Source organism: Ictalurus furcatus, chromosome 24 (assembly GCF_023375685.1).
Source record: "Ictalurus furcatus strain D&B chromosome 24, Billie_1.0, whole genome shotgun sequence".
NCBI lineage: Eukaryota > Metazoa > Chordata > Actinopteri > Siluriformes > Ictaluridae > Ictalurus > Ictalurus furcatus.
In genome coordinates, this window is record NC_071278.1 from 15885729 (window position 1) to 15901596 (window position 15868).

A 15868-nucleotide genomic window follows, 5' to 3' on the forward strand; every position below is an offset into this window, starting at 1 on the left:
TTGTTTTTTGTTTTTTTTTTAATCATGGAGAATTTGGATTTTCTTCAATAAAGTGTTATTATTCCAATTATTTATCTAATACCTATCTTTAAAAACATGAAATATCATACTTGAAAAATACATGTGGAAAGGAAAAAATATTATTTATATTATATAATTACAGTATGTTATTTTACATATATTTTATATTTATATTTTTAATATATTTTACATTTTGTTTAATATTTTTAGTTGACATGCATACCATATTTATTTTTCACATTTTTATTTTTTGTATTAAGACACTGCTGCAAGATATCTCTCAATATGTCTTGCCTCAAAATGTCTAGAATAATGTCTCATGAGAAAATTTTTATACTTCAAAAAATGCTTGTATTTGAATATCAAAACATTCTAGACTATGTAAAAGAGGCCCTGGAGGAACAGAGTTATCTAATCAGGCATTCTCGTATCCAGCGGTAAGGAGCTCTGCAGGAACAGCTGGAAATAAAGCAGTCTCAATCTGCACGTAGTCTGGAGGAGATTGCAATCTGATTGGTTTCAGCTAACACAACTGGCGTGAAAGGATTTGAGTGACAACATTGTGCCCCTTCAGTGGATTTCCATCTGTTAATTTTCACACCACACCTGTTCAATTGCGTTCTACAATGCCAATAACAGATTGTAGATTTTGCACGTGTATCCTGCATCATCCTCTAAAAGAGAAGTCTGATGCTAGTTTGGACAAGAAGTGAACTCACCCAGCTAACAAAATCTCCTAGTTATCAATGTAAATGTAAGCACAAACATCACAAATTTCACAGACAATAATCAGAGGCTGCTTTTCTGACTTTCTAACAGAGAATGTACTGTAGGCCAGTCCAGCTGAGTTAGCATCTTGTCTGCAATTAAACTAAATGTATGTGAGGCAACCAGTTTTCCTACCCTGATTATCCAAACTCTTCTGACATTTTCTCAATTCATATTAAGTACTGCATAAAAAAAACAAAAAACAGGCATGTCTCGGTGTTCACAGAAAGGAGAAAAGGCTGCATCTCTTTGTGTGTGTGTGTGTGTGTGTGTGTGTGTGTGTGTGTGTGTGGTTTTTTTGTTTCGTTTTGCTTTGGTTTTTTTTTTCCCAAAAATCCCCTGTCCCTTTTAGCATCTAAACTTGAATTAGCATGAGGCACGTATGTGGAGAATAAGAGTATGGATAAGACTCTTCCGACTGGAACTGATTTGTGCTGTGTGCTGCCAGGCTGAAGATTTACAAAATTCAACATGAGGTTAATCTGCCTGCTTTGCAAGGCTATGATGCTCCAGAAATGACAGCAACAAACTGTATTCTTGTGATGCTGATCCAATACCCTTTTCTTTCTTTCTTTCTTTCTTTCTTTCTTTCTTCAAAGATCAGATTTGTGGTGCACTGGGACTAGTCCTGCCTTAATAATTTATTATTAATGTATATTCTGTTGTAACTTCAGACTATATAAGTTATTCTTAATGGTATTTAACTGTTTTTGTATTATTTTATATCCATTACCCGACTTGTGCAGGTCAACAATGATCAGTATCTTTTGTGTTTAAAAAAAATGTTGTTATTTTTTTCCCCCCAATGATCATAAATGAAAATGGGATTTTACATGTGTCCAACCTCTTGAAAATCATTTATAAATGATGACAATTTGTTTGCATTCACTTTAAATATCCGGTAAATTTTCAGCATTTTGCTATCTAATCCTCCATAGACGTACATGGCTAATGAGTGATTCTTAACATTCTAATATGCCTGAGCATTGATGCATGAAAGTAGTTAACTATAGTGGTTAATGCAGCATAAAGATTTCCTTTATCTATGTTTGTATTGCTATAAAATTAAAACACAGCCTGGATTATTGAGAAATCAATTGCTAAGTAGTAAATGGCATGGGAGGATTAATGAGTCTGTTTCTTTTGTAGTGTCCACAGCTACATCCTGTAACGACCCTGGGTTTCCTACTAATGGCACACGCAGTGGGGACAGTAAAGTGCCAGGGGACTATGTGCTGTTCCAGTGTGATCCTGGTTATGTTCTACAGGGAGCCAATAAGATCACCTGCACTGAGATCAACAACCGTTTCTTCTGGCAACCTGAACCACCCACCTGCTCAGGTAACCACTTTCTGCACTACACAGATAAAAACTATTTGCTCAGGAATGCTGCGGTTGTTTTCATTAAATTGATATTTGGAAAAATGTTTCAATTTTGTTTTCACTCTCCGTCAATAATTACACTTCAAAAAGGTTAATTAGAGACTATCAGATAGTACCATACCTGAAAAATAAATATTTGGCAAAGCTTGTTGGCTTCTGTGAATTGTAAGTTCTTTCGAAAATGACGGTAAATAACAACAGCAATTAAGAGCATGTAATTAGCTGCTTTGTTCAATTAAAGCCACATTGAGTTTGCATGAAAGCTGAGCTGCACCACAAACAAATCCTGGGGCGTTTCTAAGGTTATATGTGAAAACTCGGCACCAGATGTCAGACATTAGAATCCTCTGTCTTCTGGCTCAATACAGAAGTTTTTGTTTTAGCAAAGAAAATAAAAATAGATTGAATCTCAAATAGATAATTTTAAGGTTGCACTGACCAAGTTTATCTAATAAGAATAAATGTTCTAAAATGAACTGAATAAAATGTACAGGGATATAAAATGAGAAATAATTCAAGATAAATAAGAATGGGATGAGTAGGATGGAACAGTCAATTGTGAGTTTTGTTCCAAAGATGTGTCAAAAGAACACAATGTATCCGTCAATGAGTTATAGCAAAAAATGTAAATGTTTGAGTAAGGCTTGATTCCTGTAGAGTTTAAACTCTACAAGAGGCCAATGGTCATTAATCATTGTCTCAGTGCCTCTTTGGCAAGACAGTTGTATTGATTGTTTGCAGTTTGTCCTAAAATGAAAAAGTGCTTCTATGTCCTGTGTTCCAGCTCCATGTGGAGGGAATCTGACTGGCCCAAGTGGGCTGATTTTATCCCCCGAATACCCCGAGCCCTACCCTCATGGCAGAGAGTGTGACTGGACAGTCACTGTCACCCAAGACTACATCATCTCCCTCACTTTCAACCAGTAAACAAACACTTTCTTGTGTCTTTACACTTCTGCAGATGTGTGTATATATATATATATATATATATATATATATATATATATATATATATATATATATATATATATATAGTTGGCGTCTTAAATCCAGATTTTATGTCAGTATTTATATGGGGACAGTTATGAATATTCAAAGTCGGGTTATGCACATGGTTCAGTTGATTTCCTGGTTATGCAAATACAAAACTTCTGAGGTTGCCATATTTTTCTTGTGTAGAAGCATCTGAGATTTTTCAATAATGTCTAGACCACCACCTTTAAACATAAGCACTTGCTTTTAAGCCAGAGATTAAAAAAAAAACAAAAAAAAAGCGTCCTAAAGAATATAAAAGCAAGACATGATTTAATTTAATAATAAAAGACTAAAAAGATAATGATATATGAATGAGAAGATGTCAACACTGAAATAAACATCTAATAGGAGTCTAGTATATTGGTAAATATTGCTGTACAAATAGTCTAATCTGTAATTATCACATGCAAATTTGGTTTAATCTAACAATATGGCTTCCATCCTTGTTATTCTGTAGCTTATAAAATAGCACTTGATCCAGCACATCCTATTGTTTTGCATTTTTCATTCAGTAACGGTTAATTGCGGGCATGAATAGCGCTTAAGCCTGGAGTTAGATCGAAGGTCTGAATATAGATGTATTTTCAATATTAAAATATGCCTGTATGTGCTTAACTCAGCTCTGAATAATCATTCACAGTGAGCATGGACACCAAAATACTTGACAAATTGCACATTAAGGCTAAGAATAATTTGTTTTTCTGTCTTTCCCTAGCTTTAGCCTAGAACCCAGCTATGACTTCCTGCATATCTATGATGGACCTGACTCTCTAAGCCCACTGTTGGGAAGCTTCTATGGCACTGATGTCCCAGACCACATAGAGAGTAGCTCGAATAGGCTTTTCCTGGCCTTCCGAAGTGATGCCTCACTTAGCAGCAATGGCTTTGTCCTGCAGTACACAGGTACGGCACCCCCTCCTGGTGGGAGCAATCAATTATTTAGAGGAGCCATGTGAAGAGACTCTGTGGTATAAAGCACTTCATTGAATTTGACTGTATATGACATGGCTGATAAAATGATACAAATGATAAATGGTCAAATAGCTATTAAATCCTCTGCCTATTTACTAGGCATCAAATTTATTCATCTGCTTGTTTTGCATGAGTAAGGAAACAGTATTAGTGTGTTGTAAATTGGTTTTCTTAACAAACAGGCTATTCAAATGTGCTTTTGATTCCCCTCTACTCCACTCTGCACTCTATGTAATTATCAACCGATTGGTATCAGGCGTAACAGAATATAAAAGAGGTGCTAGAATTGTTCAGAAAAGCAGTCGAGCTTGTGCTAAAGCTGAAATTTGGTGAATAATGCCTCAGAATAAATGAGAACAAATGTCTTTTAGTTGGCCCTGTGTGCTCCCAGTGACCATGATTCAGCTTGTTTGTTATTGAGGTACAGTAGAACTGGAGAATGGATCTGTCCTCAGATATGTCTTACATGAATTAACTCCAGTGACTAGAAGTATAATAAGTCACATTGTCAGTGTTTGCTTTCAGTAAGTTTTTCAGAATGAGATGCTTTGAATAAAAGCTGTGACTCTAGCTATTGTAATGCCTCACGTGCGATTGTGTCCCACGATTGGTAAGCAACGCATCCAGGGTGTACACCACCTTGAGCCCCGAGTTCACTGGGATAGACTCCCCTGCTCCCCCATGACCCTGTGTAGGATAAGCAGTATAGAGGATGGATGGATGGAAGTACGATGTGTCATTATCATTGGAGAAATGTCATGCTATAAATGACTTCCCAGTGGTAAAATCTTGCACCATCCCATCATTGATTGCTTTCCTATACCAGTATGAAGTGTTTTGTTCCTTGCATATTACACTGAATTGTTAAATAGTTTTCATAACGATTTCAGAAAGATATTCAATATTTCCATCATATTGTATGAAGCTCTGAATGTGTGATTCCCCCCCCCCTTTATTTATTTTACTAAAAGATGATGCAAACTTGTTTGAACTATCCTACTATTCTGTAAAATTATTAAACAGTAAATGAGCAGTGGAATGGCAAACAGTGTCCTCTCAAGCTGGTGGACCAAATGGACTCAACTGTGCCACTTCAAAAGCTACAACTCTAGACCCTGATCGCCTCACTAATGAATTATAATGAAGTAGTAATGTGGAAAACATGCACACTTTAACTTGTTTGTTTATAGGCAGTATTTTTGAACAGTCATGTGTGTCTGTTTTGGCCCTGGCTCACGTTGGTCACCACTATTCAGGCCAGTTTTCTTGGATCAGGTTTCAGGCACCATCAACCTCTTAACAGACCAATCAGATTTTCCCAAGCCCCCAGCTGGGTTTGATTGGCCTCTGAGGTGCAATATGGGGGCTCGGCAGGGTTGACTGATAGTCAAATAAACACACACACACACACACACACACACACACACACACACGGTCACGACTACTCTATTACATCCCAGTGCTTGCTGCCAGATCAAACACTTAGAATGCACAAGCACAAGCAGGCATACCGCCACAAACAGATACACACTGAGACCCACACACATACACCTACACGCACACACACACACACACCTGTGTTACTCCTCAGGGCCAAGGCTGCAGTCCAGTCTTAATTACAGGCGAGCGCCAGGCTTGTGGTGTGGGAGTGCAACGAGGCCAGGTGCTTGCTAATGTCAGCTGTCAGGCTGCAGGTTGTGCGTGCTTGGCCGTGTGGAGCAGATTGCAGACCTGCGTCAGTTCTCCTCTCAGCCATGATGAGCACAAGCCTGTTTCTCTCACATAGCTAGTGTGTGTGAGTTAACTCGAGCTCCAGTTAAGCATGGACTCTTCTTCTATAGAAGTCTTACAGAAAGCACATAAAAATCAGTTGCACTTTCTCTTCATATGGGATAGAAATGGCAATTGATTTCTAATTTGGTTTCAAATCTTATCTTACACTCGGGTGCACAGAAGTCCGATCTGTGAGTGACTGTTTTGTGTAGTCAGCAGGCCTTCGTCCAGCCTAGTGTCACTTTCAATCTCTCCTGTGTCTGCTTCAAGAACAAACGTGCACCTCATCAGGATAGGGCGAAGGGGTGGGGGAATCAGAGCATAAAGAACATCTCTAGGTTTGTGTGTGTGTGTGTGTGTGTGTGTGTGTGTGTGTGTGTGAACTTGGTTTTTCTTGTACACATATTTATGTGCGCTTATTTATACAGAGTGCATCTTGTTTGAATTAGGACTCGTTTCTCTGGATAATCAACAACATTGTCCTGACACTGAACTTTAACTGTTTTTGGACTACTGTTTTTCACTACTATTACAAGATCATTTAAATTTTGAACAAACACTCATAAATCATCCACATTTGCCCTTTCTGTCTCATGCTAATGCTTCTCTTTCTTTTTACACTTTCTCAATGTCTTTCCCATTTTATTTCTCGAACAGAGAACCCCAGAGAATCGTGCTTCGAGCCAGGTCTTGTCCGGAATGGGACTCGAATTGGTACAGAGTTGAAGCTTGGTTCCACGGTCACTTACTACTGTGATAGCGGCTATACGCTGGAGGGAGAAGCCATCCTCACCTGTGTGATGGGGGCAGACAGCAAACCCACCTGGAACAAACCAAAACCTGTTTGCATAGGTAAAAAAAAAATGCTTCATCTGAAGTGAATGTGTATTAAATATGTACCTCCAAATGTGTAATTGTGAAGGAATTCAAATGTAAATGAATGTTCCTCTCTATCATGAAATACTTGAAATACATAATATATGAAATGGGTAAGGATTCAAAAATGACAGCGCAAAAAAAAAATCAATGTAATAAAACTGTATGTATGCCAGCTTGCTTGTAGATTGTACTGTATTGTGTGCTGTTTCCCTGGAGAGAGGGAAAGACACGTCTAATCCATAGAGACTTTTAGAAAACGTTGCAATTTCACTTTGGCAAACACTGGGGACATCCACAAGAGCAGCTCTGCAATCAGACAAGGAAAGTAATTTAAGATCAGCGGAATGAGGGATGGTGGAGAGGAGATGGGGAAGACAGAAAATTAGTGTTTAACACGCTCTCTTTCTTTGTCCCTCTCTCTCTTTGTCTCTCTCGACCTGTCTCACAGCTCTGTGTGGTGGCCAGTACTCTGGGCTGGAGGGAGTCGTGCTCTCCCCTGGCTATCCTGGAAACTACAGCGGTGGGAGAACGTGTCTCTACTCAGTGGCCGTGCCCAACGATTATGGTATGCATAAACATTCAATGTCAGATGGATAAGCATTACCTACATTAATACACCAATTAATTTCTAACAGCTTCGAATGATAGAAAGTGTGAAAGGAGTGTGTTCATTCATTACACAATGGTACTTATTAGCATATATGACTTCCTGTTTTAAAAACATGTAGTCTGGACTTGTGTTCACTTCATTACAATAATTTGGACATTTGAATATCATTTGTACTTTTTTGCTACAAATAACCACCTGAGGGTTGCAGTCAATTAGAATCAACATTTACCAGCCAGTAAAAGCTTCTAACAACCAAAATAACACAGCGCACTGAAAATAGAAAGTTGACATGTACAGTTCAGCCAAGGTTCCAAAGTTCATTACATTGTATAAAATGAAATGTGCATTCATGTATGTTATAAAATGTATATCATATGTGCTAAAATAGTCATCATATAAAATCCTAAAAAAAAAAAAGAATAAAACCAGTTCTGAGACTTTATCCAGGTGCATATAATTCAGGCCTGAAGTTTCTATGAGCTGTGCATTTGCTTTAACAATGAAAATGACCTGCGTGGCTGCAAACCATCATAGACATATTGTATCATACAGCATTGCTCGCTGTTTCTCCCTACCTCTGTCTGATGAAGAGAGTAAATGAGAACTCATGCTGGAGGGTTTATGAATGCAGCCATAGCTCATTTCACACCACCAGGTGCTACTTGACCACAGGACTCTGTTGTCTGTGTCATAAAAGGTAGAGGTCATTTGGACGATTCGGAGAGCCCTGCGGCATCACAGCATCGTTGGATTCAAACAGAAACATATTTTTGCCCATCTGAGGCAAAGGTTGTGGAAAAGATATAGTTACGGTACATTCGTGGGCATTTTCTAATAGCTTTGAATGATAGAAAGTGTGAAAGCAGTGTGTTGTCATGAACCAGGTCGCTTTATATGTTTTGTATGGTTTATGGGGGCTTAAAGTCATGATTCCAGACATCTGTTTACGAGTGTGGGGGACAGTGGCTTAGTGGTTAGCACGTTTGCGTCCATGTTTGGGGGTTTGAATCCCGTCGCCACCCTGTACGCACGGAGTTGCACCTTCCTTCGGGGGTTTCCTTCGGGTACTCCAGTTTCTTCCTCTAGTCCAAATACATGTGTTGTAGGCTGATTGGCATTCCAAATTGTCTGTAGTGTGTGAATGTATGTGTGTGATTATGCCCTGTGATGGATTGGCACCCCGGCCAGGGCGTCCCCTGCCTTGTGCCCCGAGTTCCCTTGGATAGGCTCCAGGCTCCCTGTGACCCTGTGTAGGATAAGCAGTACAGAAAATGGATGGATGGATAGATGTTTTTACGAGTGCTTCTGTCAAAAATGTCATTTCTTTTTTTCACCTCCTTTGGCTTTTTATCTTTCTTTCTCCCTCCGTGTCTGCTCCTGATAGTGGTCTTCAGCCAGTTTGCCTTCTTCCAGACGGCACTGAACGATGTGGTCGAAGTTTACGACGGTCCAACGCAACATGCCCGCGTCTTGAGCTCACTCTCAGGGTCTCACTCAGGTCAGCACACTACGCCTCCCACTTGACATGGTACAATCTATTACCAGTACTAGGGGTATTCAGGCAAAATTTGATTCAGTTACATAAAAATTACAATTAACCCTAACCCTAAACCAAGGTTACAAAGGTCCAGATAAGTAACTAACATGAATGAATGGTGACAACATTTACCTAATGCTTAACCATTATTTATGACACACTTCATAACTAAGTTTTGTTTCGCATTGCTGCTTCAGGTTACTGCTTTGACTAGTGACAGTTCTCTGAACAGATACAGATAAGGCATATTTATTTTTAATCTGATGCGGGGAGAATAAACGTGTACTTCTCTTTCCATATCATTAAACATTCTATTTTTCTTGCTTTTTTTTCCACTTCAGCTGAATAATTCAAATGAATTCATGTGCTTGCCTGCAACAGAGGATCTGCTACAGTAGCCGTGCTGTGCTTCTTCATGTTTTGAGTTGTTGAACGACAACATGTTCATTATTTTTTCAAGTATCTCAGTGCAGTTCAGTGTCTGAGTCTGCGTCCGGCAGACCCCTGGCGTATACGCTGCATCTCTCTCTCTTTTTTTTCAGTCTCACATATGGTTATATTTTTAGAGAGTATAAGTCAGAGAGTAAATTCATAGTTTCAAAAGTAAGAGACATTTCACAAGCTTGTATATATTTCATAGTTCTATAAAACCCTGCTGCTGTTTTCAACAGTGGTTCTGTAACTATTTGAAAAAATTGAGAACAGCTTGTTAAACTTTACTCTCTGGGTCTTTTTACCAGCAGCAATAACTGTGCAAATTCTTAATTATCGGAGTGCACTGTAGCCGAGAGGAGGAAACACTGAGTTTCTGTATTTAACGTAACAGACTTAATGACTCATAAAGGCAGAGTTAAGCAGGCAGAGTTAAATGCAGAAAGCTTTTACTTTGGAAAAAAAAAACTCTTTGACAGTACCTTGTTAGTGTCAACACCAACACATGTTGTGCGTCAACACATGACACACTCTTTGCTCATCCGAGCTTTTCCTCCTGAGATTTTGCTTGTCCCTGGTGACATGTCTCCTATGCATGTAGATTTTCTGCTGTATCCCCTGCAATCAATTGTGCTTAGATTAACATTAAGAATGCTGCCTGCATTATTCACAGAGGACATCTAGGGTAGAGTACACACTCTGCCACGGACATGCATCCAAATTGGTGTAAAGTGTGTGGAGACTGGGAAAATTTGCTTACTCTATCATGCATGGTAAACAAAGTATTGTGTTATGTGGGCAGCCAGTGAAGAAAATATTTCTGCCAGGTCTTGTATATTTGTTGAATATCAGGAAAAAATATCAAATACTGGTGTCAGTGACAGCTATTTCTGTACTCACTTGTCAGGCAGCTTAACATATCTATAACGAAATATGAGACACTACACAATGTATTTCATACTACACTTTCTAAGCAAATATGAAGTATGTACAGGAAGGAGCCGTCATCCAAGACGGCATCACTGCCTAGCCATTAAAGTTCTTCACACGAAGGATTTCAGTGTCAGTCCAGAATTGCAGCAGTGCTGTTAATAATAGGATGGCAGAAATAAGCTGCGGGTGTAAATAAATAAGCAGTCAGGGCTTCCCTACACCTTGCTCTGGTCCAGATTATTAGCTGCCAGTCTGACAGCTGCTCATAGCTCCATGTTCTAATAACTACCCAGCATGCCCCAGGCTCAGGTGGTGGTGCTGGTGTAACCCAGCACATATCATGACTGTACATGGTGCGTCATGTTCTCATCTGTGATCTACCTGCCAATACTAAATCTGGGCTCAGCAAAATTCCCACTGAGCCCCAGGGAACTGTGGGTAGACATTGATTCCCTATTCACCCATCTCATGCTCACACACACCCACATACACTTTGAAACACGAAGCTTATGCTGAATAATGAGATACACAGGTAGAGCAGAGAGAGTAAGGATGAAAGGATTTAAGGATGAAAGATATAATGCATAAATTTGTGTCCAAAAAGATTTCCTCAGCCACAGAAAATTGATTTCATGGCAAGAAAAATTAACTGCTGGTAGTTGAAGGGAAGGTCTTTTAGAGATATGAAAATATTATAGTGCAAAGATGATTTATTTACCCTAGCCGAATAATAATTATTATTGTTTTTGATTTCTTTTCCATCAAATTATAGCTTCCTGCAAAACTGGAAATAAATGCCATGTAGCAGTTTTTATCCTTGAGCCTTGATGATTTCAGAACACTGGCAGTTTTGTTTCTTGATATGATTCATCAAATTAAAAGCCAACAAACATGTGTGGTAGTTGGATGTTGTTGGGACTGAATTCTGGTCAAATATGCCAAAAATGGACAAAAACTTGAGCTTTGACTAAAATGTCACAATTGTACTGAATGTATACACTGAGAAAGAAGAATAACATTCTGAAACTGAAAAAAGTGAACTCAGTGGCAAAAGTTTAACATGTTCTTCAAATAAACAGCATTGCTAACAGTTTATGAGCCCATGAGAGTAAATCACTGTTAAGCCCCGCCCACAAGAGAGAATGGTGAACGTAACCTTGCAGAGCGTAAATAAAAACTTGAAAGCATAAACGAAAACTCTGGCAGCATGTTTATAAACCATGATTATCGGAAATGAAGCTTAGAAAACAAAGAATAATGTTTATTTGAAGACTATGTTAAATTTTTGCCGGCTTAAAGAAATTGATTTATCAACTTAAAAATTTTGAGGTAATTATTTTCCTCAAATTTTTTGAGTTAAATGAACTTATCCGGTTTTACAGTGTAGCAGTATTCAGTATTGTGTGTGTGTGTTTCAAACATTTAAATTCAGCGGTGACAATTACTGCAGACTCTGATGCAGTCTCTAATCAATAAAATGATCACTTCTTATGCAGGTGAGTCCCTGCCACTGGCCACCTCCAATCAGATCCTCATCCGCTTCACCTCTAAAGGACACTCTTCATCCAGAGGCTTTCACCTCGTCTACCAAGGTACTGATGAGCGGTTTGGCTGCTGTCCATGTTCTTGCTTTATCAGATATACCACCCAGAGACTGAAAAGTCCCATCATCTTCCATTTTTAGGATTGCAGGCCCCAAAGAGGGGGAAAAAGCTAAATAATTTAACCATGCTCTCATCCGCACACGCGCACACGCGCACACACGCGCACACACACACACACACACACACACACATTAACAAATGACACAGTGAATGTAGTGGCTGCTTTGGGGCTTCCCTCATAGCATTGCTCCACAATCTTTCTATCTATATAACAGATGACCTGGCTTTTACAGTCTGAAGTGGTCTTATTGTACTGTTTCTCTTCTTCACAGTGATTCAGCCCTGCATGCATGTTATATAATCACTTAGTCTGTGTGGGGATGTCTGTGTAAGTCTCTGATGAGTGTATATAGAAATACATTAAATATAAAGAGCAAGTAAAATTCATAGTCTTTAGTCATATATCTAGAGGGATAGATCCAGATCCATCTAAATTTATTGCAATAAACTGTTTAGTTTCAAAATGTTTGTTCAGAATTATGCAAATGAAAAAGAATTCATCTTAATATGTTAAACATACCCTCAAGTGTACTTTACAAATTCAGAAGCAAAAAATTGATCTACAGTATGTGTCATTATTATGTAAGGATTAAAACATGATGTTTTGCTCACAGTTTTTATTTATTAGGGAGAAAACATTTAACTTTTTTCCATTTATAATTGCATTTAATGCTGTGGAATCTGTGAAACAAGTTTTAAAAAAAAATAACTGAAATAAACAGTATTTCCTTCAAAATCCTCATTTTTCTGTTTCTTGAAGACAAAAAAAACTCATCATGTCAGGAAAATTTTTCTGTGTGAAAAAACTCAAAGTAACAGCTATACCTTGGACTGTTACTGGCGACTCTTTCCAAAAATGCTAAATAAACATCTCCTCACAGAAAACTCCATATCAATAATTACAGGTTTTTTTTTTAAATCAGTCATGCGGAGTGTCCACCAAAAAAGCGCTGTTACTATATAAATTAAAACATATTAGAATTAATGCATTAATATAACCTGCTTTGGAATGCTGCCAGCACTATTGCGAGAGCTGCTGTTGTAGAAAATTAATCACACTTTCTGACCAATCAGAGTGAAGAATTCAGTAGTGGTGTAATATGAAATTTGAAATGTGCAGGTCAAGGGCACAAAAAATCCGATACCCAGTATTGTTGCAAATAAAAGGTTTATTAAAACAAAAGCAACAAAAAATGCAGTCAGGGAAATTTATAGGTTATAGGTCATGTATAAAAGTTATAGGTCATGGTTTATTGGTATTTTTTTTTTTTTTGCCACAGTTATTTCTCACTATCACAGGCTGTACAATATTCTTTTGTTTCTCCTAGCCGTCCCAAGAACCAGTGCGACTCAGTGCAGCTCGGTTCCAGAGCCCAGGCACGGGAGACGCACAGGAAATAACTTTGCTGTAGGAGCTGTGGTGCGATTCGAATGTAATGCAGGCTATGTGCTGGAAGGCCCCAGTGCCATCGAGTGCCTGACAGTGCCTAATGCCCTGGCACAGTGGAACAACACCATCCCCAGCTGTATAGGTGAGAAAACACCCCTGGGGCTGGCAGTGGTTTCATCCTGACTGCACACATGTACTGCCCCAGGCACTAGCACTCAGAGTTAGGAGTCTTGCTGAGTGTACAGTATGTCTTGTCTGTTGCCATGTATAACGTAAATTCTTCATATCACTTGCATTTAGACATTTCTTGATCTTGCAGATTTTATCAGTATAGGATTCTCAGCAAGTCTAATATACTGTACCGTACATTCAGGTTGTGTTCATGTTACTGTCGCTGTGTTACTTTCATATGATGTTCTATGGATCTTAAATACTTCAAAGTGGAGTCAGTGATTTTAAGTCAGAACATATTTTTGCCAGATTTGTTTAAGTGCACATCATATTCTATCAGCTGCCAATAAAGCTTAGAATAAATATTAGCTTAGAGGAAAAACACAGGTCACTGTCAAGCCCTAGTCTCTATAAATATGAGGGGGGAAAAAACAGATGTTGTGGATCAACCAAACAGGACAAGGAGGCATTTCTAATTACTTATAAATCATGTTGAGTATACACAGCACTTATATGGATGCTGCTAGCATTGGCGTCATGTAGCCAGTTACAAAATCTACTTTGTATGGGCATGGATTTAGACACTAAATATTCTGTATTTGGATTTTGTGTTTCATTTGGTACATTCTTAAAAAGAAAGACCACACTTGTGAGCATAGGAGGATGAACAAAATGCAATTTCTGGTTCCATTCTGCTTGCTATCAGTTATTTAAACAAATTTAATCCACACTGGCCTTTGAAGACTCCTTCCACTACCTAGAGTCTGAAATGTCTCCAACAGTCCACATTTTCTTCTTTTCAGTCATTTGAGCAAATTATTTGGGTATACATAGAGCATCACCTTGTTTAATTTGTATTCTGAACACAATACTCGCACTAAAAGTATGCAAAGTGTGCCATTAAGGATGCAGTTTATACTGTATCACCAATATTTTATGCAATAATAAATAAGGAATTACTTGTTAATAAAAGATCAAATAACAAAAGTGACATACAAATATTCCAGGCGAAAATCAATCAGAACAATCTGTATGCACTTTGAATGAATTAATTATTCAATGAACCTGTTTAATAAGTCTGTTTTAAAAAATATCTTAGCAGTTGTCGTAACTGAATAATTTCAGATGTTGCACTGCCATTGCAGCATCATACATTATTTAATGTCCTCATCTTGATAATGAGGTTACCACTGAGCAAATTTTAGAATCAGATGGAATAGTTGGAAGTTTTTGTTTGTAACTCACACTCCATTTTCCATGGATTAAATACCAAGATTGCTTCATGTTTTAACTCGCGTATATAAACCAAACTAGCGGATGAATGTATTCAATAACTTGAATTTTTTGTTCAGTGTGTGTATGAGAATTTGAAATGGTTCACTGTAGCTGGCACACTTTTTCTCTGTGGTGCTCTGGGAGAGGTGCGATGGCAAATAGGCTTGAGGGTTCTCCTCCTGAAAGGATCCTGTCTCACACACCTTCCCCTGCCTGCCTAACAAGCTTGCCATGGCCTCCAGCACTATGCACACACTCCACACACACACACACACACACACACACACACACACTACGATGCAGGTGTTGCTGCAAGTACACTGTGCACTGAGCTGCACACACACTCATAACACAGATACTACAGATGCTTACCTATGCGCTCCAATGCAGCTGCCAGATGTTTGGCTATGCGAGCTCCAGCAGAGAAGCCAGTACCTGTGAAATGACCTGTGTTATTTTGTTTACTTATAATGACTTTTTTGTTGTATTTCAGTTCCCTGCGGAGGAAATCTGACCCAGCGCACAGGCACCATTCTGTCTCCTGGTTACCCTGAGCCCTATTTAAACAGCCTGAGCTGTGTGTGGAAAATCACTGTGCCGGAGGGATCGGGGATACAGGTACATTCCTCTACAAAGAACAATACATCTCAAATTTTCAATCCAAAAAGTAAATAAGAGATCTTGTCAAACTCATATATTAGTAATTTCTCAGCTTTGAGTGTGAAAGATGTGGTTCATTTTGATTTGGCCATACCCTATCAAGCCTGTCCACTCAGCAGCCATCTTGGTAACACTCCCAAGAAGTTATTTCCAGTCATACAAGACCAGGCTCCTACCTACTTTAAAGGGGAGAGACCCAAAAATCTGAAACCTATAGTGTAAATAATAAATATGGTCTACTTTTGGACTAACCCAAAATATGCTTTCTGGTTGCTCTGGACTATGTTCACTACATGGCAACACATAATGCCTTCTACAATCTATGTATTGCACTATGGCCACTAGGAAGCCATGTAGGATTTGCC

General features: G+C 38.6%; 1 protein-coding gene across 1 annotated transcript in view; it reads left to right on the forward strand.

Moving 5' to 3' along the window:
* Positions 1-15868, forward strand: part of csmd2 (CUB and Sushi multiple domains 2) — a 362365-nt gene that overhangs the window by 266461 nt on the left and 80036 nt on the right. The window contains exons 27-35 of the mRNA XM_053612473.1: positions 1939-2130; positions 2957-3095; positions 3923-4110; positions 6610-6804; positions 7280-7396; positions 8826-8939; positions 11840-11935; positions 13336-13539; positions 15337-15461. Of these exons, the coding sequence (XP_053468448.1) occupies positions 1939-2130; positions 2957-3095; positions 3923-4110; positions 6610-6804; positions 7280-7396; positions 8826-8939; positions 11840-11935; positions 13336-13539; positions 15337-15461 (1370 nt within the window). The remainder of the gene's footprint in view (positions 1-1938; positions 2131-2956; positions 3096-3922; positions 4111-6609; positions 6805-7279; positions 7397-8825; positions 8940-11839; positions 11936-13335; positions 13540-15336; positions 15462-15868) is intronic.